This window comes from Hippichthys cyanospilos, chromosome 10 (genome assembly GCF_059441005.1).
Source record: "Hippichthys cyanospilos isolate Australia breed blue-spotted pipefish chromosome 10, RoL_Hcya_1.0, whole genome shotgun sequence".
Classification (NCBI taxonomy): Eukaryota; Metazoa; Chordata; class Actinopteri; order Syngnathiformes; family Syngnathidae; genus Hippichthys; species Hippichthys cyanospilos.
In genome coordinates this window covers 8,874,578-8,900,602 of record NC_142378.1, presented here as the reverse complement: position 1 = coordinate 8,900,602, position 26,025 = coordinate 8,874,578, and the positions used below count along the sequence as shown (strand labels likewise).

The 26,025-nt window shown below is 38.5% G+C and overlaps 2 protein-coding genes across 4 annotated transcripts; both read left to right on the top strand.

The window, feature by feature from the left end:
• Window positions 1-347: 347 nt before the first annotated feature.
• On the top strand, window positions 348-10,236 carry mcoln2 (mucolipin TRP cation channel 2). The gene is made up of 14 exons (XM_088425583.1): window positions 348-483; window positions 795-948; window positions 2,853-3,026; window positions 4,131-4,287; window positions 4,381-4,459; window positions 4,548-4,644; window positions 6,119-6,218; window positions 6,388-6,500; window positions 6,584-6,733; window positions 7,117-7,218; window positions 7,362-7,484; window positions 7,837-8,043; window positions 8,212-8,345; window positions 9,626-10,236. Exons 1-14 carry the CDS (start codon window positions 440-442, stop codon window positions 9,660-9,662), a joined length of 1,671 nt encoding a protein of 556 aa, XP_088281709.1. The 5' UTR covers window positions 348-439; the 3' UTR covers window positions 9,663-10,236.
• A 5,664-nt stretch (window positions 10,237-15,900) lies between these two features.
• lpar3 (lysophosphatidic acid receptor 3) lies at window positions 15,901-24,307 on the top strand. Of its 3 annotated transcripts, none has more exons than XM_088426275.1 (4): window positions 15,901-16,091; window positions 16,792-16,888; window positions 17,999-18,744; window positions 22,657-24,307. In XM_088426275.1, exons 3-4 carry the CDS (start codon window positions 18,003-18,005, stop codon window positions 22,983-22,985), a joined length of 1,071 nt encoding a protein of 356 aa, XP_088282401.1. In that variant the 5' UTR covers window positions 15,901-16,091; window positions 16,792-16,888; window positions 17,999-18,002; the 3' UTR covers window positions 22,986-24,307. The 3 variants fall into 3 exon arrangements, with proteins under 3 accessions (XP_088282401.1, XP_088282400.1, XP_088282399.1); XM_088426274.1 differs by having other exon boundaries at window positions 16,792-16,896; XM_088426273.1 differs by lacking the exon at window positions 16,792-16,888.
• Window positions 24,308-26,025: the final 1,718 nt, after the last annotated feature.

Below are 26,025 nucleotides of genomic sequence, written 5' to 3'. Positions count from 1 at the left end.
CGTTTGTTGTAAGACAGTTTTTATGGAATCGTTTTGTTTAATTAATTTAATTTATTTTATTTTACAATCCAAAGTGGGGTAAAATTGCAACATTTAACATATACTCGTTTACAAGCAGACAATGCTCAGTCTTGTAATATCTTATATGAATATTTTTTTTCTTGCTTAAGTGGGGGTTGTCCGTAATTTTAATTACAATACTTCCACATTCCAGACATGCATTTAATGCACATGTGTCATTTAGTTATGGGACATAAAAGGTCGGCACAGCGACACCCAGTGGTCACTAACAGAGAGATTTTGGCCCATGCTCGAAAAAGTCTTGCTGATTGGCTATCGGACGATGAACGTCTTCTGGTGAAGAAGAGTACAGCTGGTGTCTGTCAGACTGATGATGACCACGCATGGTGCTTAACTTTCTTTGGGCTGTCTGTCCATCATGGAACTTTTGACTCGCTATCTTGATAGAAGCAATTCAGTGAGGTGAGTTTTACAGCGGTGCTATTTTCTTACTTTGTACTGACAAATACAATTGTCTCGTTTAGTCACGTTTGATGATTAAAAATTCGACTTGTGTTTGAGAGGACGAATATCATTTTGTGTTAGAACACAATGAGTTGCGATTTGCTTCAAAATGTTCTGCAACGTTAAAATAAACATTGATGGTAAATATTGAACTTCCTGAAGCAACTTTGGACTCAGGCTACAGCCATGAATGGAACCAGTGACTTCTCATTCACTTCAAATTGTCTAACTCCTAATCCTCGACTAAATCAAGTGATTTTGTTCCACAGCTCAACCTCAACTCAAGACTTAGTCAAAGAGGAGAAGCTGAGGGATGACTTGAAGTTCTACTTTATGAGCCCATGTGAGAAGTACCGGGCCCGAAGGCACATCCCCTGGAAATTGGGGGTGCAGATCCTCAAGATAGTCATGATCACCACACAAGTACGTACCTCACAATGCTGCCATGTATTTGATTTGTTGTTGATTAAGCATCCGTCAAAAATTGTGAGCTATGCTTGCCTTGATGGTGTTGCTGCTGACAGAGGTTAAATTATTGCAACATAAAGAGGAAATGGAGGGAACCTGTTTGTTCCGGTGTAAACGAAAGCAAATATACATTTTGCACAACCGTGCTTGCTTTGTGGCTGTGTTGCATTCATACCGCGAAGCCTGTGAGGTTGACACTTGGCCACACCTTTAATCCTCTTGTATTGCCGTCAGTAAATTTACCAAACGTTCATTTGCGTCGTGAAAAGATTGACTGTACAGTGTAGTGCCAATAGGCTATTTACAATTTTTGACAATCGTCTCCGAATGTGAACTGTAATGGAAAGTCAATTTCCTCATTTAGGAATACACTGGTTTGGATGTCAAGTCAAGGCCTAAACTTTGGCCGTCATAAACCCTAGCACCCCTGGTGTTAAACTCCAGGCCCGTGGCCCAGTTTTGGTACAGATTTTTTTTTGCAGACCGCCCCCACTCACTTTGTTTTTTCATGAAACAACCGAAAGTCATCTGGAAAAAGTTAGTGTTTATCAAGCCTCAGCCCTTTTTACAGACCTACAGTATTTTGGCTTTTGCGAATAAAAATGGCAACCTGTGCCAATACAAAATTAATCATCTCACAAAAGAAAAGAAAATACATAAATAGTAGACATTTGCCGATTTGAAAAAATAGATAACACAAAACATTTTGTCTGGCCCGCTTAAGTTGTCAAATTATACATTTTTTTTAAAATACTTTATATCCTTTGTATCTATATCTAGTCAGTACTTTTTAGTTTTAATATTCCTTTGAAAGAATTAATTAAACCACACATTTCAAATCATTTTCATAAATATTCCATTGGTTTTCACCTTAAACAGACACAAGTTGATCCTTGTCTTGTGCTTTTTGAGGACAAGCATCAGGTTCGAGATACTTTGGCAAAGTTAATTATTACGTGACTTGCACATTAAAAAAAAAAAAAGGCAAATAAATAATGTCAAATAATTTATTTGTTTTTACATTTTAATTCCCTGTATTAATGATTTCTATAGCCCTTTTCTGCTTAAGAATACGGTAAGTTTTTATTTTAAATGTGTTCCCCAAAAACTCAATCTCATATGTCATATATGGAAATAATAACAAGCTATAGATTGGATAAAATGACTTATTGTTCAGAAGATCCTTAATTTTGTAACTTTTAACATTTTACGTTTAACATGATCTATATTCGGCTTTTAACAAACCTTTATCAATAATATTCCAAGAAATGTTTACCATATACTCTTTCTATTTCAATAGTGTGCAGTGATTTTATTTTGTTATTTTTAATGGCAAAAATATTTTTTTTTTCCCTAAATGTAGTCATTTCTTGATATTAACCAAATTTTCAAGTATGCTGAATTCAATTTCAACAGTATTCAGCAGCTGCAGTTTGTCGTGGCTCCTTGCAAAATTTTCTTGACTTCTGTTTAGAAGAAACTACAACTGATCCTGACCAAACACAGGAAGTCACTTATGTAATACAGTGTGATGATGCAAGATTCAAGTGTCCCATACAGAACAAATTGGGGACGGGATATGAAGGTCACAAATATGCCTAGTCGGTAAACAGAGACAGTGCAGGTCAGACTCTGCAGAGATTTTACACCTCAAACATTATACTCTACATATATGTCAATTGTCTGGTATAGAATTACAATCTTTGCCAGAAAGGTTATCGTAACTATGATTTGCTCTGTGATAAAAAAAATGTTCATAAATACCCCCTCAATTCTTTTCAATTACCTAAAGTGTGAATTTGTTGAATCTCACCAGTGGCGCCAACAATATTTCCAAGTCTTTTGATTGTTTCTTTCAGCTTGTCCTCTTTGGCCTCAACAACCAACTGGTGGTGTCCTACAAGGAGGAAAATGCAATGGCCCTGAAAAACCTGTTCCTGAAGGACTACAGCGGCGTGGATGAGGACGACTACAGCGTTGCGGTCTACTCGCAGCAAGATGTGTATGACAGCTTGTTTCATGTGCTGGATAAGGCAAGTTCAACCAGTCATTATTAGAACAATTAGAATGTTTTTTAATAGGAGTGTTATTTCAATGTTGGAAAGGTGTTCAAATGATTGCTTGACCAAGTGCAACCAATAGGCGCTTTACATTAAACATTGCGCTGGTTGCACAACTGGTGGCGCTGCACAGGATTTGGTCGCACACTTTAGGAAAATGTTTTATTTATAATTTAGTGTTTTAACGGGTTTAAAGGGGACTGATTTAAAAGTGCTGCAGTTTTTATTTGCTTTATTTTGGAGGGTGTGTGTGTGGGGGGGGGTGTCTTACATGGCTTATATTTACCAAAGTTACCTGCAGTTTATAGTCTGGTGCAGCTTATCTGCAAGTTTTTTGTTTTTTTACTCGCCACCATGAGGCAATCCATCAGTAAAGCAAATGTGTGTATCTGTTCACGGTGTCAATTCATGAAACAACAACAAAATAGAGCCGAAGAGATGCGAATTAATGGCCAGGTTGAAAAAAAAAAAAGAGTATAGTAATAAATATCTAAGAAAAATTTAAGATCTTGTATAAAAGCGTCACATGTAAATCTGATGGATATATTTGTATATTTAGTACTCAAATTATGTGCAATTTGTTTGCATATTCAATAAAATAATCAGTAAATTAAAAACAGAAGAATACACTATTAAAATATTGATTTTGCGTTGAACTGCTATTTTACCCCGCAGTATTCTGTCTGTGTTATGTTGAAGTTACGTTGGTGCTGAACATGCAGGCATGTTGTAGAAGATGATGCAGTAGGATACCAAACTAAAAAAAACTTCCATATACCATCTTTCTCCATAAATATCTGATGTCATGACCTGCAGTTTATAATCCTGTACGAGGCATATTTTTCTTCTCTCAATTTTTGCTGCTGCGGCTCATGTACCGGTGCATCATATAGTCTGAAATTTATGATATACATGATGTGCAACCAGATGACATTTTTCACCAGCGCACACTATAAAGTTGGTCACATTTGCAGATGAATCGCTCGCAGATGAGCCCTGCCAAAGAACGGCAGCATGCTGTTTGTGTGCATTTTGACCTGGATCAGTGGGTTCGTGTAACGCTGCTGATGTTTACAGTACAGTCAGCTGAGCCGGCTGGTTGTGGGTCCCATCAGTTATGCTGAGGATGAAGATGGCGGTTTGCTACCTCTGGTCATCTGCAAAAACCTCTACAGGAGAGGCAGTGTCGAGCCTTCTGATGAAGCCTATGACATAGACGCCCAGTTGGAGACAGGTGAATTAAAAATCATAATTAAAAAAAAAACCTTTATTAGTATTTGTGATTAAAATGTTGGGTGCTGATCTTCTCTTTCTGATCTCCTCCCAGTTTGCTTATCACTTGATCCAAAGACTGCACAGCAATGGAAAACACAAAATGCATCCTTTTTTGACCTGGATTTTTACAGGTATTTTATACATTTTAGCGGGACACAATGCAGACATTTGCACATTTTTTGTGCCTAAACATGCAACTACTTGCATCTTCATTTCCAGATTAGTGGACATAAAAATAATCTTCAATTTAAAGGGGATCAACCTGCAAACGGTTCGTTCGCGGGAGATGCCGGACTGTTACGCATTTTCTGTCACGGTATGTTTCACACATCCTCTCTCATGATGAAGTGACAAAGCAAAGAAGTAGGAATACAGTAGAAGCAACTCTGAAAACTATGAAAAATTTAGCACGAATCTGAGAAAACAATAAAAAAAAAATCTGGTGTTCGGACTTAAAACTTACTTAGGATCAGAACGTTTGAATTTTTTTTTTTTTTTTTCCACGATGCCATCATGGAAATGCACCATGATCAATAATGTATTTTCCATAACATTTTTTTCAAGCACTGCACAAGCTGCAAAACCTTCAAGATATTTATACAAATTTGTTAATAAACATACGGAACACGACCCAATTACTGGAACTGAATTTTATTGCTTTAATCATTGAGAATAGAGGGAGAGCGACATAAGAATTTTTATTTGGCCACATTGAGACTGAGAATGGCCAAGAGAGAGGCATGCGAATATCGCATGACATCACATATGTAAATAATAAAAACCCAAAATATTCTTAATCCTAATAATATTGTGCTTTTGGCAGAAGTAATAGTGTACCTACCATATATCATTTGTTATGTATGCAGTTAGCTTTTAGCTGTCTCATGATTTCATGCGATCTACCAATACTACCTTTTGAGAGCGACCGGTATACCTACGATTGACGCATTGAGCACTCCTGCTCTAGATGTATTTTATTCAACCACTCAAGAGGAGAAGGTCATGTCACAATGTGTTGTTTTTCTAGTTTGACTCCCTGGGAACTGTATCTCTATTGACATAGTATGCATAGTATGTTTTGCAAAGGAGTCACTACAATGTAACAATAAGTTGCTTCATGTTCCAATTAATTTGCTTTTAATTTGAAAAGAACACATTTAGTGTTTCTTTCATGGCGTTTAACCCTTTCTCTCCAGTTGGGACAATGTGTCTCACAGCTTTTCCTAGATCATAGACTTATAAACAAGTAATATATGCCATACCTGTCTTTTGTTTTTTTGTTTTTTTTTTGGGGGGGGGGGTCGGTAGTGAAAGGGTTAAAAGCATAACCTTTGATTGCTGTTCCCTGCAGAAACTGTTAAACTCACGCACTCCCATTTGTGAACCATTGCTATAAGAAAAAGTGATGTAACTCTGCAGCAATGTTCAGTAATGATAAGACTCCTCTCTCAGACAAATGAAGTCACCTTTAACGAGTATGGCAGTTGTTTTATAGGCTCCATTTTTCCTGCGACATTGGACAGCATAAGATGCGTAAAATGTAATAATGCGTTGTGGTAGTTTGTAATGATTAACTTTTTGTTTTAACGATGCCAGCAAAGTTGTTCGTGTTATAACGTAAAACATTTCATATAAAGAATTTATAATGGGATAGTTTGACCCTTGAACATATTTATTTTACATTTCTAAATTAGCTTAACCTTTTTCAGGTTGTATGTGAATACTCAATACACAAACTCTCCAATATATAAATGAATGTGTGTTTGTTTGTGTGTGTGCTTGGTCCCCAGATAACATTTGATAACCAGTGCCACAGTGGAAAGGTGAAACTCTTTCTGGACATAGATGCACAGAGCAGCACATGCAGAGGCTGGAAGATATCTGGAACAGGTAGCGTTTAATTAAAGACACAGGTAGTCATTTTTTGCGGTGAATGAGTGTTAGAGCGTCTTGGCTTTTTTTGCCCTCAAAGGCGGTTTCCTTTGTGCTTATCAGGAACCAAAGTGGCAGGCTTGTGAAAAAGATTAACGTTCTCTTGTGCGCTATCTCTATCTTTCAGCTCATAAAAACATGCACTATCTTCTGGTGTTCGATGGCTTTGTCATTGTGGTTTGCCTCACGTCGGCCGTGCTGTGCACCCGCTCCATAGTGCTGGCCGTCAGGTTATTGCAGGTCAGCTTTTTTTAAATTTTTTATTCAAATCATCTGTAAGTCAAGCACAACACTCCCACATATACCCGACGTGTGCCTTTCAGAGATTTTCCAGGTTCCTCCATGAAAACTACAACCGAAAAGTGTGTGAGGATGACCAGGGGGAGTTCCTAAATGGCTGGTATGTGCTGGTCATTGTCAGCGACCTCTTGACCATTATCGGATCAATACTGAAGATGGAAATTCAAGCAAAGGTGAACTAGTTTGACTTGATTTGATATAGTGTTCAAATATGACACTTCATTGACGTTTGGTGTTGACCTTATGGCCACCAATCTTGTCCTATTTGAAAATGTAATAACTTTCATACTTAAATACACTAGCTTTCCAGTATGTAAAGTTGACTTGCAGAAGATCAATTTTATGTTTATTGTACCCATAAAAGCTGATTAGGAGTCACAGGATCCTGGAGCATTTTGTAACACACATGGGCATTACATAAAACACACTGTATACATAACGAATATTTGAACTTTAAAATTTAAGATCATCTTTTATTTCCTGCACTTAATAACTTCTGATTTTTATGAACAAATAATTGGGTTGACCTATTCCGCTTTCCTTTTTCGCCTTACAGAGTTTAACCAGCTATGATGTGTGCAGTATATTTCTGGGTACGTCAACGTTATTGGTGTGGGTTGGCGTGATCCGCTATCTGGGCTACTTCCAGAAATACAATGTGAGTACTTTGTTTACATTTTGGCTGACCTTTGTTCAGACGGACTCAGTTAAAGCTACTTTCTTTAATAAACTGTGTATCTGATGCTAGTCCTGGAACCTTTCTGAAACTCCTTATCTCTCTTGTGTCTCTACTTAATGCAGGTGCTGATTTTAACCATGAAGGCAGCCTTTCCAAAGGTGTTGCGTTTTTGCTGTTGCGCTGGCATGATCTACCTTGGCTACACCTTCTGCGGTTGGATCGTGCTGGGGCCATACCACGAGAAGGTAAGTACCTACCTTGGGCATTATGAGCGAGGACTATCCTGTAACCTCAAGCGGAATTAAAACAATTTTGGAAGTACACTATTTCAAATTGAGTTTACGCGATTTTTATCAAATGCTTCTGTTTGGACACTAGATGTCATTATTTACTAGTGTAAACAACAACTGCTGACTTATGCATGTCAGTGAAATGGCTGTTTCATCGATGTCTCTTGCCACATAGACGATCAAAACAAGAAAAAAAAGCATGATTGCTGATTTTATATAATATATATATATATATATATATATATGATGTCAGTCTTTTTGTGAATTGTGGCTTGTAATCGATGTTTTCCCGTTCCATTCCGCCCAGTTTGAAGGGCTGAGCCTTGTGGCGGAGTGCCTGTTTTCCTTGTTGAACGGTGACGACATGTTCACAACCTTTGCCCAGCTGAAGGACAAAAACACACTGGTTTGGCTCTTCAGTCGGGCCTACCTCTACTCCTTCATTTCACTCTTCATCTATATGGTGCTGTCACTCTTCATTGCCCTCATCACTGATGCCTATGAGACCATTAAGGTACTTACTTATATGTTGTGTGGAAAAAAAAAAGTGCTTTTAAATAACAGGAAATCAAACCTTCTACATTTGGGTGTACATTGCTATGCATATTTTTTTCCATCCATCCATTTTATCCTAATTGGCCATCCTTTTCTTACTCACATTTTGGCCTGATTTTACTCATAGAATTACCAGAGAAATGGCTTCCCACTGACAGACCTGCAAAAGTTCCTCAGAGATCAGAAAGATTTTGGATCTTCAGAGGAGAGCAGACAGCCCGGCCTCTACACAAGCTACTCCTTAATTTGCTGCTGTGAAAGGTATGTTACATATAGGGTTAATCTGATAAGATTTTTTTTTTTTAGGTTGATGTTGGTTTTGGCCTCCCAAAAAACTGATTAACGATTATTATTTTTTTAAATCATAAGAAATAAAATGTGTATTGATCCTGTTGTTTTGAGTAGCTCAGCCTATTCCCGTATCACAATACATTCGATTTTTGGTTGTATGAGGCATTACAAAAAAAAGCGAAAGTAAAACATTATTCTGTCTCAGTCTAAGATCAAGTTTTAGGTTTTCTGACCACTCATGGGTAAACTAGTGATAAAGGCCACAACAAACATGAACTAGAAAGCTATTCAAGAAAATAAGTGCCTGCTCCACAATCAACTAAAATTTGCCGCACATCTCATCATTTGATCTATAAATGGGCTGGGAAACCATACTTAAGAGTATTGCTTGTGCTTTGTTGCTACAGCAAGACACTTTAAAATTTCTGAATGACTTTTTTTTTTTCCACATTCATTCCTTCTCAATGAGCCAACTCCGATCATCTGCGGAGTGGAGCGGGATTCCCTCCACTCTGAGGTTTGGCGTTGACAACACTGAAATTATTTGCGGGATACACCCTGCAATGACTGATTAGAGGCCAGTCACAGGCAATGTCCGCCACCCCAGATTCACAGCCATGGATGTGTGCCTCTGAGATAAACAAAACCACTATAATCGGTTACAAGTGCAGCATGTGAGCCAGGAAAATGAAAACCCAGACGTTTGCGGGGCAGAGGTTTTGAATCCACATTGCAGTTTGGCATGAGTCTTTGTGACATTTTACACAAGCTTCTTATAACTTACTCTGTCGTTCTTTGGAAATGAAAAGGCATTTTCTTAAATGTCTGAAAGAGCTGCAGTTTACCACTTTGGGAAGCTGCAAAGGAGCACAGAGTGTTTGTGATTATGCTGTAAGCCAGCTAAGGTTTTCTGGTTCTCTTTTCAGGAAAATTGATAGGGGGTAAAATTACATAAAGTGAAATTTGAAAGAATACAATTACTGCATTCGCAATATGCCTTTAGCTACACTGGTTCAACAAAAAGGGCCACTGTCTGTCCATTTAAGTCGAAGCATACGTGTCTGTATGAATCATTTAGGCTAATTCAATGGAAATAAATGTTAACTGTATGACCAGAGCCTATTGAAACAGAGTAATTGAAGCAGACGAAGGAAGAGGCCAATTAATGTGTGCATATACTCAGTGTATTCACATACACGCAATATCAGACCATTTTACTAATCTCATTTTTTTGAATCCATTCCTAACAGAGTCTCTGAAAGTGATGACATCGCACTCATCAGCTGACAAATGTTGCCCGTTTCGATTGAATCAATATGGGAAGAGGCCGACGGGAATCGGACTTCACAAGTGTGAGGCAAACTTGCAAAGAGCCCTTCAATGAGTCCTTGCTTGTGTCAGTCAAGGAAGTTACAAGCGTAGTGCAATACAAAGACTTTTTCTGAGTTCCTATGCTGAACATGAGATTGCTGCATGAACTTTCCCAGTATGCCTTGAAACAAGATGTCCATGGTTTGGGTTTTTTTACTGTTTGATGACATGGGTGCTCGTGTCAGCATGGGGTGGGACTGGTGGAGGGTTTACATAAATGTTCCCATGCATGCCGGTGCTTTATAGAATTATGCAATAAAATTTGTGATTATTCTTTGCTTGTGCATACAATGAGATGTTGCAAAGTAAAGAAAAAGCTACTTTTTGTATTTGTGCATCTTTTTTGAAAAGTGTTCTTGTTTTGTCTTATTAGCTGTCAATCCAGTTAAAAGAGATAGATCTCACTTTTATTGACAGCTATATTTTTTACTGTCTGCCCTGTAAAAAATTATTTTTGACATATAAAGCTGTCACTGGCAGTGAATGGGTTCATCTTTTTTGTTGTTGTTGTTGTTTTTGGTCTTATAAAAATACTCTCGACCACCAGTGAAAGGCTCCGGTCCTCAAGGGCCAGAGGCCTTCGTGTTTTCCAGGTTCCTCCTCAGCAAACTCTGCAGGAGCTTGGAAATGATCTGGATCATTTGAACCAGGTGTGTTTGGGAGGGAAGCATAAAAAAAACGTTTGAGCTTGTTACCCATGTTTGTGTGTTTGCACTATATACACGGAGTTCGGCGTGAATACGTTGCAGACCTCGGTTCTTTTCGAGCTCCAAGGCCAGTGGTGAGGGATCCAACAGCGCCCTCTGCTGTGTCTATCCAATTGTCGCAATCTATTTGCCCTCAAATAAAATGAACAAAAAACAAATACGATCTCATCTCGGTCTAGAGTACTCACATGTTTGATTAGCGTGAAACTGGTTTCATTCAGAAAATGTTGATGTACACGCAGAAAGCTGTAATTTATTGTATAAATGGCAACGCGGTAAAAGCAGGTTTGAGCCACCCTCTGCCATGGTAATGCTTTTCATTATTATTCCTGCCACTATACGTCGCTAGTATAGATTTCAAATAAAAAAGTGTGCGGATTCCTTAGACCAGGCACATGTCCAAAGTCCGGCCCGGGGGCCAAATGCGGCCCGTGGTCAATTTCCATCAGGCCAGCAACCTCTGTCATAAAATCAATAACGTCTGGCCCGCATGGAGAATGAATACATTAGGCAGCAGCGCTGTTACGTGCGTGTACTAATTGCTGCCATCTATAGGCTAAATTAGGAACAGCAAATAAGTATATGAGAAGACATTCTCGGTTATGATCTTGGTTATGATATGAACCAAAACACATGCTTAAGATAGCTGAAATTAAAATAAAATAAGCAAATTTGAAACCCAGAACGGCTCGCTGAAATGTATTTAAATTCATTGCTGTTATATGTAAAGAACGGCCGCCAAGGTTGGCCCCCCTACATTTTTAACACACCAAATGTGGCCCCCTTTGCAAAAAGTTTGGACACCCCTTATATTATTATATAAATTTTATATAATCAATGATTATATAAATTATATATATTATATATAATTTTATTATTTCATTTTATTTATATCTCAGAACCAGACTGCAGTTCTTGATTTCCTGTGAGGATTCACCGTAGGCACCTCATGAAGGATCGTAGACAATCCTTCATGAGGTGCCTACGGTGAATCCTCACAGGAAATCAAGAACTGCAGTCTGGTTCTGAGATATAAATAAAATATAATCATCATTATAAAATTAAGATAAAACACTGTCTTCTCACTCTGTTTACCAGTCAATTGTAGGTGTTTTTAGATTATTGTTGTAACTTGTAAGTCTCTGCCAGGTCGCCATGAGCCACATTGTTTATGTCTCTTTGAGCTTTTGGTTTCACTCCAGGTCTGCCGAGTTACTGCCTTCCTAGGTTTTATACTCACATTTGGTGATTCCATTGTTTCAGTATTTCTTTTCATAGTTCATATGCTTTTTCAATGTATTTGAGCAGCGTTTCTAGTGCTTTATCATTTTGCATGCATGTTCTCAATATTTCATCAGCCCCTACGTTCATTTTCTCAAGCCTGTTCATCCTGAGAGTATTTAATATCTTTACATTCATATAAATATTGCTCAAGTGTTTATTTTCTATACAACCTATGCAGCCTCTGGCATTTCTAAATATGTCTTGATACGATTGAGCCAATTCTGGCCTGTGTTATTCTACCAGTTTTGATTCTGGACATTATATGCATAGTTTGGATTCTTATATTTACCTTTTTTTTGTCAGCTTGTTCTTCTTTAGCATATATCACCTTTTCCTTTTTCTCCCAAAAATATTCAGCATTTTCTTCTTTGTATTCGTCGTCCTTGCGGCTAACTTGTGCCTTTTCCGGCAACTTATCTCATGCTGTTTGCCATCCAGGAAATTCTTCTCCACCTTCTGCTACCATTTGCTCTTTTAATCAGGTCAATGATGCCTTTTAGTTATTTATGTCATACCATCGTTAAAACCAGTGTAGATTACAGACGTTTGGCCCGGCCCTCCACAATATTTTCTGCGTCTCATTCGGCATCTGGGGAAAAATAATTGCCCACCTCTTCTCTATTTCAATTTAAAAGGAAGTGAAAGTATCATCAGTGGTCACCAAACTAGTAGTTGTCAGACTCGACCTCCCCACTAAGTGCAGCATGCCTACTTCCAGTGTATTTACTGAAGTGTATTTCAGTGTATTTACTGAAGGAATAAACAGAGGATGTTGCTGCACTTGGCATCCCACACGTCCTCATGCTCAAACCGTTTTGGATCTTAACAGTTCTCCTGAATTTGGATATTATTTCTAGATGTTATCATAAGACATTATGCCCTTTTCTTATGAAGCCGGTGTTTTACTTCACGATTCAGAATTTTTGTTGACGGGGTTTTCTCATTGTGTCAACACTATTGATTTTGAAAAATGTAATTCCTCAAGGATGGATGGAAATTGATTTTGTTTGTAATATCTCGTCGTCGATCTCCAATCCTGTTGGTTACTCTCATCGCTGAACGCGTGCATTACGTGTGGTTGTTGTCCGGTATTTTCTTGCATGCTTGAATAATTTAGCAGCGTATGAAATTGAATTTGCTGTGAGTGCACTTATTTCTAAGAGCGAGTTTTATTCAACCGGTCTTATCTTGTAGTTTACGGTAAATGGCTCCATTTACAAAATGACAGCATCCAAATTGAAGACTTGGGGAAATGTAATCTGACTTGCTTGGTGAGTCACCTCAGCTAAGTACTGTTCAGTTTATTACCAGTTAAAGGAGTCTGAAAATGCGGATCGTACACCTTCTAGTTAGTGTGCTGACATTTCACTGCTATACCGAATTGCTACATTTGTCTGAAAGTGCCCTTTCGATGAACCAATGCAGTGAGCACTCTGAGGTTTGGCGTGGGCTCCAATTCTCTGACAACATTGAAAATAGTCGCTGGGAGCTGTGCGGACACACCCAGTGATGGCTGATTAGAGGCTATATAGCTGGAATGTCTACCCTCTCCTCCTCCGAGGAAGGTTTTCAAAATGTTTTGTTACATCCTCAATTCAATTCTATTAAGGGTATCGAACTAACACATTCATTGCGAGCAATTAATTACAGTCACAGTTAAAGCATTTTTGGAAATTGCATCAATCCCATTTTTCAGATCTTTCTTTATGCTTTCTGTATGCCAATTGTGGATGTTTTTTGCATCAGGCTTCTTGTGTTGGATAAGAGAAGTCAATTACTCCCTGAAGTTGAAAATGCCTACTCATCATTGTGTTTGGCATAACCTGATAGACTTCTGTTTTGAGTGGGAGGGGAAAACATGATAGGAAGACATGATAATGATAGAGCATTTGACAGTAATTAATCCGATGAAGGTTAAATTTAACTTTATAAACAAGAACGGCCTGACTGCATTTTTGATCAAAGAAGAGTGACTCACTTTCTTTGTACGAAACATGTTTACCACACAGCAGCTCAAGTTTAGCCTACCACATAAATGCAAAGCACACACCATTTTTAATTGTTTAAATCAATCTTTTGATCTGCCACAATAACACACATTTTATATATATATATATATATATATATATATATATATATATATATATATATATATATATATATATATATATATATATATATATATATATATATATATATACATACAAACCATCTTTGGATTTTTCATCTCTCCACAGCACTGTATTAAACATGACATAGCTGTCCAAAATACAAATCAGGTTGTTATGTGAATAAACAAGAGGAACATGTGGTCTTTCATTGTAAGATGCTTTGTCGTTAGAGAGGTCAAGTTTCACATTCGGAAGTCATTTGCAATCTCTGGTTTTGGCAAATGTCATTTGGATGAGGATCATTTCTAATCAGCTCCGGAAAATGAAATTAACATGGTTGCTAAATGTCTTTTTGGATGGAAATATGAGTTGGCTTCTTTCAATTCTCATTTCCTTCAACTTAACTCGCTTGATAAGACTTAAGTATCCTCAACATTGGAACATTTAATTGAAGTTACATTATTTCCTCCAGTGTCAATTTTTTTAATCATAAAATGTTTGTTAAAGATATTTCCTGGATAGTTAGAGAAAGTTAGGTCATTCTGCACTTCCTGCTAATTGAAATATGACAAAACAGCGAGGCTGGTTCGGAATATAGTGCAACCTGACCACCAAGACATCAAAACTAAAAGTTATGCTGACTTGCATTGCAAATACAGACACGATTTTGAAAAATCAAAAATGTATTATTAAATAAAAAACTAAAATGAAACAAATCTAAAATAAAAATAAAATAATACCTTAAATTTACAGCAACATGACGTTCAAGTTGCGTTGTCCAAACCATGAACACAAACCTGCGCTGTGCGACCATACAGTTTATCATAACATCAATAATTTATTATATTGTCACATACTACACACAAAATAATTAAGTGTGGCGTAAGGTTGTACAGATAATAGTAGCTAGCTGTTCTTGGGAGGTGTGTCTCTTTACATAAAGACTGAACTCACATCCTGGTGTACATTCTGTTCATATTTTATTGTTAGTCAACTCGTGCTTCATCGACAGTAGAGACGTGATCCATCCATCATACGCTCATTGTCATTCAATTTCAACTTCCAACATCACAGTTGTGTAACTTTTTTTTAAAAGGGAGGTCAATGCCAAATTTCAATTTTACATAAACATGTTCCATGCAACCGCCATAGTCTAAATACTGTATTATAATTGTGGTTTTGGAAATTTGATTAATCACCCAAATGTTGCCATTTGTTGGCAAATGAAAATAACATCACAGTTGCTCAAACCCCAGATAATGACCAATCACGGCTCAGCTTGCCAATGTCACATGACTCAGAGAACAGTTGAGGTGTGATTAGTCATTAGCTGAGCCCTGATGAACTGTGATGTAATTTTCAGTTGCCAGCTAGTGGCAAAATGGCTGCTCCCTGAGAGGATAAAAGTAGGAAGAGATATCAATCAGGCTAGCACGTACAGAACGTTTTTGCACTGCCTTCCCCTTTATTATTTGCTATGTTATTTTTCATGAAACAAATATTGCCACTTTCTCTTAACTGAAGATTACACATGTACCCAGGGCTAAGGTAACAACCAATCGTGTTTCAGCTTGTGAAAATCACATGACCAAACCCAGAAAACAGGTGAGCTTTATTAAGTGTTCCATTGGTCTTGAGTAGGTTTTCGTTTCCAGTAAGTAGCAAAATGTGTTTTTAAACATAGTAATTGTACTTGAAAAAGGTTAATTAGCAAAAGCAGACAAAATAATTACTTTTTTTTAACTGCTGGACATCGCTAGATAGTTTCAATACCGCTTTGATTCAGCGTGCGTTTGCTTTGTGTTGATGCGTTCAACGGCAGCTCGGAAAACGTAACAACAAATTAAAAAAGACGTAATGTGCAATTTGAAAAAAAAAAAAATCTACACGCCCCGAGTGTGAGGTGTTACCGAGCTGTTTGCGCTTGAATTTTTATTGCAACAATGAACCCTGCGGAACCGCGCACGCGCCTTGCTACGGAAGGGGGCGCGGAGGAATTCAGTCACGTTGCCGGCAAACAGTCTTGACACACGCCCTCTGCGTCATCTCGTCCAGGGCTCAGCCAGGACGCCCAACCTCAGCGTGTCTTTCTCCACTTCGCTCCCCTCGCTTGCCGCTGTCGCCTCCCTCCGTCCACGGCTGCCTGAGCGCTGGGCTGGAGGGACCGGAGGGGGGGAATGGTCGCTTCCTCGGGGAGAAACTTTCCCGCTCTCTCGGTGTCGTGACGCTGCCGTTTACCTGAGGTAAGCTCACCTGGATGACTATTCACCCGCCTTCATCAAAAAAAAACAACAAAAAAAAACAACTTTGAGTCGACAGTTCACTCCACTTTACTCTTATCGACCCAGCGCTTCCATTGTCCCCGTTGACAAGGCGAGCAGAACAGGTTGGAAAGTTTGGCCGAACTTCTTTGGATAAAAAATGTACTTTAAACTTTCTTACGAGGGCCGTTTCCCTTACCTTTTCTTCTTAAAATCTGAAAGAAAAAAAATCTGAAAACAATAGAAAATTAAAATGTAATTTGATCAGTACCTGAGGTTTTCTCTAAAACGAAGCAATAATTTATTTCTTCTTTCACCCATCGCTCGTTTATGACAAGCTATTTGATCATTAATTTCATGCAGTATATTTAAGTTCCATCTAGTTTACTAGTTCAATTTTTATTCCTCACTAGCGAGACAATTCGGTGCACAAATGCAAACAAATTATCAAACGACTTTCAAATAAGCCTTTTGCCACTTATTCAATATCGAATAAATATGCTAAATGTTTTATAGAACAAGCCGTTCAAGCATTTATTTGAAGTGCAGTTGAAGACGACAAAACTGCAAAAACATTATGTATATAATTGTATAGCAGCAAAAAAAAAATATGTATACAATTTTATAGCAGCTTCATAATTACAATACAGCCATTCTAGTCGATTCTATTCTTCTATTCTAGGTGCATGTCCCTTTAAGGGGCAGGGCTTGTTGCATTGGCGCGTGAGTCTGCCAGTCTGCAATTGATTGTCTGGGTGTGAGCTGTGGCAAGCCTCTGCGTGAGTGAGTGAGTGAGTGTGCCCATTGTGTTTATGTTTTACTGTTCTCCAGGCGTTTAATAAATGCCTGAAAAGCGCATCAAAGACCTTGGCTTTTTTCCACATGCGATGCTATTTTAGTAAAGACACAGAGATAAGTCGACAAACCCCTGTACAATTAGTTGGGGTTTTTTCGTATTGCAAGCACAAATGTGAGATGGGCATTTTTTTACTATGCCGCTCCCAGTTGAAGGTATTTGAATGTAAATTGTGGTGCAACATGTAGTCGACATAATACTCAGGCATATATTCTTTATCCTCTACAAAAAATGACATTTTCATATCACATACGACACAACGCAGCGTACGATATCATAGAGTAACGTTTTCCTTTTCTGTAATTGCATTTAAAAATTTGCTCAACCGGAACATATTAATATGGTTGCAAATTATTTAAACGGGAAAAGATGATTTGTTGTACAACAACTAACATTTTTTTTATAAGCAATTAATCTGTCACTTGTTCATTGAGTTGGATTTTTATACGGTATTTTTTCAAACTGACATCAGAAAATAAAAACAATTTTTATTATTATTCAATTACTGGTTTGGAATCATTTTCTGTGAAAGTAACATTGATAATTGTTTTCCAAAGTCAAATCTGCACTGTTAATATTTGATTTAACACTGATAATCTGTGTGCTTTTATTGAGAAAATCTGAATAAAAATATCTGATACTACTGTAAATACTGCAAATATACAGTATACATACTGTATATACTGTATACTGTCAAGAAGCTGCAATTCTGATATGGACACTTATAGGTCTCTAAATGATTCACTGATTATCAGAAATAATTTTCTTTTAATTTGATTACCGATTACGTGATCCATTTAATCATTGCACTTCTAATAATTTGAGAGGAAATGATTTAAATAATGAAAGTTGTATCTGAAGGCACCTTTATAGTATACTGTGAAAAGATTATTTCCAAGTAGAACATTTGAGTTGAAGTTGGACTACTTTCACTGTAAGTTACTGCACATTTTTTCTGTTTATTTTTTTTTCTTAGCTTCATGAAAAAATCTGTCATGAAAAAGTTGTCTTGATGGTGTTTTGCTCTTTGTAGGAAAATGGCCCTGCAAAACCTCACCTGCCATTACGACGAGCCCATGAGCTTTTTCTACAACAACAGCGGCGCTGACGACAAATGGGACAAAACCCAGCTCATTCTGGTCCAAACGGTCGGCTCGATCTTTTGCTGTTTCATCCTGCTCTCCAACGCCATGGTCATCGCGGCCGTTGTCACCAACAAGAGATTCCACTTCCCGTTCTACTATCTCCTCTCCAACCTGGCTGCCTCGGACTTCCTGGCGGGCATAGCGTACGTGTACCTCATGTTCAACACGGGCGAGGTTTCGCGGAGACTTTCGGTGAAAGGATACTTCATCCGCCAAGGTCTTCTGGACATCAGCCTGTCAGCCTCGCTGGCCAACCTGCTGGTCATCGCGCTGGAGCGTTACATCTCCATCATGAACTTTAAAGTCCACAGCAACCTGACCAAAAGGAGGGTGACCCTGCTCATCGTTCTGGTGTGGGCCATCTCCATCTTCATGGGCGCCGTGCCCAGTCTGGGTTGGAACTGCATTTGCAATCTCAGTGACTGTTCCCAGCTTGCCCCCATTTTCAGCAGGGGCTACCTGGTCTTCTGGTCCGTATCGAACCTGGTCGTGTTTCTGGTGATGGTGGCCATTTATATGAGGATTTATGCCTACGTCAAGAAGAAGACGTCGTTGCTCACTCCGCACACCAGTGGCTCCATCAATCGAAAGAGGACCCCCATCAAGCTTATCAAAACTGTTATGGTGGTGCTGGGTAAGTACTGATCTTGAGCCTTTTTTTTTGTTTGCTGTCTTCTTCTACGTCAATCTTTTGCGTTAAGTAATGTTAGATTCCAGGAAATATAGTCATCGCTGAATAACTTCCTGAGAACAAGGACTCCAATAATCTTGAGCAACAAAAACGTTTGCCTTTTTGCTTTAAATCATTGCATAGAAAGTCTGCGTCCCCCCCTAGGCCCAGCCTATTCATTTGTGTCCACTGTCTTGGACATTTGTTTTAGGTCTACCTTACTAAGTTCTCGTACGCCCACTTGAGGACACCCTGGCTTTTCCAATGTTGAATCATGTGTTTGGGTGGCATGTAATTACTTTTGTGTCTTATCAACAGACAAAACTGTGGACACAAATGAATAGGCTTTGTCTCAGGAGGATATATATGATGGTAATGGTGCACCATGACTCAGGGAAACTAAATAAATCAAAAACTCAACAGCTGCAATATAGTAGTTGGAAATTCGGGCACTAATGTCATTTTGAACAGCGGTTCTCAAACCTTTTTCATATAAACAGTATTTATTCAGCCAAGTATGCACTAAATTACATGTTTTGCATATTTTATTCAACTACTCTGGAAGATGCGTTGAATAACATCTGTTTAATTTCTCAAATGCTAAAAAAAAGGTCATTAATGATAGTGCACATTCATATAAAACTTAAGAAAATTAAGTCATCTACTGTTTTGCAAAGGAGTCACTATAAAACAATTTAATATTAAGTTACTTCGTGTTATGATTAATTTACTCTTGATTAGAAGAGTGGAGAGAAAAAAAGAAAAAATATATTATGTATTTTGCGGCATTATAAAACATTAAAATTGGATTTGTTGATTCCTGCAGAAACCCTGTATCGCCATATCCTCATTTGAGGACCGCTGGCTTAGATAACAATCTTGAAACTTCCTTTTCTTTGCTGGTAGTTTTGATCACAGATGAGACACTTGAATAAGTTGAGTTATGATCTTTGTCAGGTGGGTAATGCACAAAACCATCTCTCTCAATTGAGTTGTGTTGTTACTTAAAGAAGAAAAAAAATACAATCAATTGGAAGTTACCATGATAGCCTGATAGAAACTCAACAATTACTTCGACATGCAAGTTGAACACCTATAAAAATATTATGAATAATAAAACAAAAGTACTGTTGCATTGAAGCCGTACATTTCAAATGAAATTAGAAAAATCGTTTTTTAGAATAGCGCTAAACTTGGTGAACAAACTGCCATCGTCAGTGCTGATCCTTCCCATAGCATCAATAAAGATAAATGACAGCACTTATGTACATATTGGCATAAAAGCAAAATGTGTTGAGCGGTCTATCCTTGGTGCTTAGAACAATATGAATGAAGGAACACATTTGTACTGCCGATACTATAAAACATACATTTCACATTGGGGGCAAGGAGGGGATCAACTGTGGTGATTGTTCCTAAGACACCACAAAAATGACATCACATCAAACCAGGAATTCAGGTGAGACAGGGACTGGAACACTTTGCCTTTTAGGCATGCTTTTATTCCTTCACCCCACCCAAATTAAAATAAAAATGTTCGTGAGACTTGCTAGATATCATATGTCATTGTTCTTTGTCTCCACGTGCCCTGTTTGTCCATCCAGATGACTCGATTACTGTATGTGTACACGACGTGTTCCAAACCGCCGTGTAATTATCTTATCCTGCAAGGACTCTGCTCCTCGGCATGTGCGACGTGCCCGTCCACTAAACACACAACCTTGAATGAGCGTCCCCTCCTCCGGCCAAGAATAACAGGAAAACATAAGACAAACATACAGTACACTGTGCACATTAGCGCTTGCTATGATATGCGTGGCAAGCTGTAGAAATGAGTTTACCATTCAGATTTCCTCACGCTTTTACATTTTCGGTTTGGTATACTTGTGATCGTTCAGCTCGCATGCACTAGTGGGAGCGCAGACAAGGTGACATTTATGTCATCAAAAGTACACAGCCGCGATCAAGTGGCTGGTTTATCTCAGGCGGTTAAACTGTTAACTCTTGCTCCAGTTTGCTGGGTGGAAGTGGAAACTGGACAAACCTGTTCTGAGGTGTCTGCATGCTTTTGGGGTCCAGTCGGTATGAGTGATTGCATAACATTTTGATATGTAGTTAGAAAACAGATAAGCATAACAAAGAAGAAAATGGCACCGACGTGCTTAAGAAATAGCAAATTTCCAAGCATGTTCTGCAGGTATTTTCCCCTCACAAACGGTTATGAAACGGGGAGACTATTTCAAAAAATGTCAAAATCATTCAAGCCATAATAGGAAAACATGATGGTGTCCCAGCAAAGACTTTGTTTTGTCTGTCGACAAGCTGAAGGTAAAGATGCATTGCTTTGGAGGCAAGTTGAAGCTTGTGGTTTCATTTAGTGCCAAAAATCCCTTTAGCGGCCCTGTTGTGTGCCTGGGCATGTTAGGTTACATTTATACTGCTTGGTTCAAGTGGCCCAGTCTGGATTTTTTTCTTTTCTTTTTCTTTTTTTTAATCTCAAGTGGCACAATTGTGAAATGAGTATTTGAAATGGAGGGGAGGATGGGCTCACATGGGCTGGAAAAATATTCAGGTTGGAGTCAGGCCCCTTCCAAATGTGGATAAAATCTAAAAACCAATGCAAGTTCTGCATAAATGTACAATTGCAGCTTATGTTAATGCGGCGTAAAAACTGCTACGCAATGGGGTGTTTTTCTTTTCCAACTAAAGTATGTTTCTCAGTGTGAAGTACTCTTTACACCTACAGGTAATTTTGAATTTAATGACATTGTAAATCACAATCGCACACATACAAAGCTGTTTGTTAGTTTTGTGACCGCTCAGGTTTCGAATGTTGTCATGAAGGGAGCATGACAGCCACACGGCGAGGTTTCAGTCTATGAGATGTTTCACTTCCTGGTTAGAAATGTCGCTACCAAAAACCTCATGTCGATTTCAGTTTTAATGAAACAAGCATTTATTTAACTGTGGGAAGTTTAAAATACAGGTCCTTTAAAATAAGAAATATATGATGTATTTTTGTTCTTTGTTATAGTATAAATCTAAATATATTTATTGGAATTGGAATTGGACACCTGGCACAAAAATGCGGGGGTTGAGTCAGGAAAGGCATCCGGTGTTCAAACTGGGCCCAACAAATCATGGAAGTGACTCGCTGCGGAGACCCCGGATGAAACAAGCTGAAAGTCGCACCAACACGTGTTCCTTCTCGTGCACACATGAAGAATCCCAAACAAGATTGTGTACTATCGCTGAAGGTGGAAATATATAAACTGGTTTCACTACTCGAGCAAAATCACTTCATGGAGTACAGCCAGGTAAAGCACAGCTCCTCACAGCTGCTGATTTGCATCTTTAAAGTAAACAGTCAATCAACAGAGTTTTGCAGAAACTCATTTTTCTGTGGAAAGCTAGAATGTTCATAAAATCTTTAATATTTTAACGGTGCTTTGGCTTATCTAAAAGACAAAGAATCTGTACAAATTTCAAAATAAACTTTTTTTTCCCAATCGACTGTAAAAGGAAAAAAAAAAAGGGGCGGGAGGGGGTTCAGTTCTTGGTTTGGTCCATAATATGCTATGTTAAGCATAGGGGAATTATATGATCGACAGAGGATGGCATTACTCAACATACAACACTTTTTCATGGCTTTTAGTTACGAATCAGTTCTGATATTTCTAGTTAAACTGCGACATTACCTCACAAATATCTTCTGAGTTTAATTAGATATTGTTGTGTCCTCATACCATAAGTTGAAAACCATGTATTTTGCCATTCTCATTTGTCAATGGCATCAAGAAAACCAGTCAATAAATCAAATAAAATGTTCTGTCTCTGCTAATACAGAAGAGCGTAACGTTTGCTTTGTGATCGTAGGAGCCTTTGTGATTTGCTGGACTCCCGGCCTTGTGGTTCTGCTGCTGGACGGCCTCAACTGCACCAGCTGCAACGTCATGAAACTAAAGCGCTGGCTTCTGCTTCTTGCCGTGCTAAACTCCGTCATGAACCCGTGCATTTATTCCTACAAGGACGAGGAAATGTGGACCACCTTCAAGAACCTCATGCGATGCATAGGCAACGGTACTCGACGGCAGCGCTCCACGCGGGCCAACGCCCGACCGCTAAGCTCAACCCAGGACACGGGCAACAGCCACCCTCCGTCCGAAGAGACAAAAAACGGCGACCACGATATCTTACAGACCTGAGAGGGTTGGATTTGTTTGAAACTTTGAAGAATGTCCGCTCACTTGAAGATGGAAGTGTTTCGCGAAGATAACGCATAGATTGGAGTCAACGCTTCTTTATCTTCAAAGAACTTTTAGTCTGGAGAGGAGAACCGGCACAGGCTCGCTGTGTCAGTCCCAAGCTGGAGATTTTGTGACGCCGAGAGGACAAAACACCCGGACCTCTAGTGTCGAATTTTCATCATTTAGGAAACATCTCAAAAAGGAGATTGCAGTCTTCTCCAGTCTTGGTTATTTATGGCTGAAAGGAAACAACAAGGACAACCTGGTCCATTATTTTCTTTTGACATCCCAAAAAAGTTAAAATATATCAAATCCAAGGTCGATGCTACTGCCCTGTTTCTGTCTAGCTGGTCAATTTACGGTAGCATGATATTGTGATGAGAACATCATTTTCAGGACTATTTTCTCCACTGTACTGTAGTTTTACAAAATCATTTTTATTTTACATACTGTAACCAATGAACAGTACTGTAAACAGGAGTAATGTACAGCACACACTCTCTCTGGCCACCACTACAGGTACACTCTCCACGTGCTCATGTGTGGTGCGGCGCTGCATCGTTTTGCGGACGGCAACCTAGAAAATTGCGCACAAACTGACACGTTTTTTAAATTACCTCTGTCAAGGTCAACCACAAGACAACAACATGATTTCGCACATGCATCTAATCAAGTGATGGCTAGTACCTATGTCCCCCATAAGTTGTCATAGATGCTGGGGCTAGAGGAATAGTTTCAAGTGTGCGTTAGCTTGCCTTGCCGCCTCACCTCATTGTTTTTGCCTCCATTTGAAGTCTTTGCCTGTGGCCAAACATAATAGTCACTCACTGCTGATTGAGGCAAACTTGTTCTCCCTCTAGCATTTCCCCACATCCGCTGCAGCTCTTTTTAATGGCCGCTGCTACTCTGGTAAAACAAAGGCAAGAGGCTTGTAAAAAAAAAAAAAAAAAAGTCGTAACACACTGGATTCCTGCTGGAGGTTTGTCACACAATAGTTCACCTGCAGGAAGCAAGGAGGATATGACTGACGTAGACGACATCGCTCCTTCCCAGACGCTAGTGCTATAAATAACTGATAGGTTTGACAAAACGCGCAACCAGCCTGCCTACGCTGACGATGACGCTTCATTACTTCATTACTCGTGTACAGTAAGATGGCCTTACTAAAGCTATTTCATCTTTTGTCTTCGATGTGTCTACTTGTTCATGTGTGCATCACACAGAATGCATTTTTGAAAATTGTAGTAAAGTTTGTTTTATAAAAGACACATTTAAGAACATGTATGATCTACCTTGGTTTTTTTTTGTGGAAGTGTATTGATGCATTTACAGTATTCAAATGAAAAATTGCAAGTTTGATTGATTGCTTGAGATTTCATCAGAACCAGTCGAGGGCCAATAAATAAATATATATATATATATATATATATATATATATATATATATATATATATATACACACACAGTATATAGTTCAGCTTATGTCTTTAAGAATATCGCTGGGGTCAGGGCCTGACAACAATCCTGATCATTTGAATCTGGTCTCTTGGAGGACGGAAATATTCCAAAAATCAATAAAATGCAGGATAGCGAGCCATCAAGGACCAGATTTGGACACCTCTGATCTATGTCATTGGTTGGTGCACGCGTAGACAAATTTGAGCGCTCAGTCAGTTTAGTGTGCGACCTTTTGCTTCCTCTTTGTGAGTCCACGAGCTCTTAAGCGGGAGCAATACGAACCGCCTCCAAATGTAATAACAGTTTAAACAAGGGCCCCAAACCTGTAAATCTGTTCACTGAACTTTGAGGTTTCTTTGCAAAGTGCTTGTAAGTGCTAACCGGCCCTAAAAGAATAGAAACACTCCGGTTTACGGTATATTCGTATATCCTTGAAGATGGACGAGAGGGTTTTTGCAGAGCTTACTAATAAAAAGTCAGGTTTCAGTTCCGACCTCATTAAAATGCTTTCCATTGCCTAGATCCTGCGTGAAAAGAGAGCGGACTGTTCATCTTCAGCTTGCAGCACCGCTGTCTGCTGCCACTCACATTTTTGCCGAGCCAGAAACATGTACTGTAGACGACTTCAAAGTGTGTGGTGGCAGGCCATTTTTTTTATGCCACCGTCCTGTAATTATGCATTCCCTGAGGGGGGAAAAAAAATCAGAATTCTGCCCATTTTTTTGGAACGCTGTGTTTTCGTTTGCTCTTAATCTCACGCCAAATAGAGAAATAGGTCAAGAATGGAAAAAGTGTGTATTGGTAAAAATTAATTAAAAAAGAAGGACCTGTAGCTGGTATTCAAAAACGTCTCTCGTTTGAGGCAGACATGCTAGCCGTTAGGTCATCATGCTAACCAGCCTTAAAACACTTAACTTTCAAATTGCAGTATATAAGAACGAGAAACTGTAGCAGCAGATTCCTTTTTCCTTTTTTTTAAGTATTGCATTATGGCGCTCAGAGAACTTTATACAAACTGAAACCCCACCTCTATTGTTTATAAGTTAATTAAAAACAGTGAGTACAAAAGCTCATCCCTTTTGTGACGGCTTGCATTGTTTAGTTGTGTTTTTTTCATCAAATAACACTAAATAAACAATAGTTAGTTCAATAAAATGGTAAGTCGAGTGTGGTTGATTTGCAATGCACTTTAATGGGAAAAAAGATAGATAGATAGATTTTAAGAATCGAGTAATCGTTCAGAGCTAATATTTAATTTCAAATGGTCCAAAATCTTCTGATTTTTACCCTTTTAAATGATTAATTCTCCAATTTCTGAAGTCTTTTACGTCACAAGACTGATCGTTTCCCTTGTGCAGTATTTTTTTGAGTCATTTTCTTCCACATAATTCTCACACTATTTTAGCCAAGGGAAAACACACCATTCAGTGTTTTTTTTTTTTAAATTCTAAAACAACTCACAAAGTAACAAAGGCAATACTTGATTTATACCCGTGTGTAACATTTAATTATTTATTTTTAATAGTAATAACACCCTGGG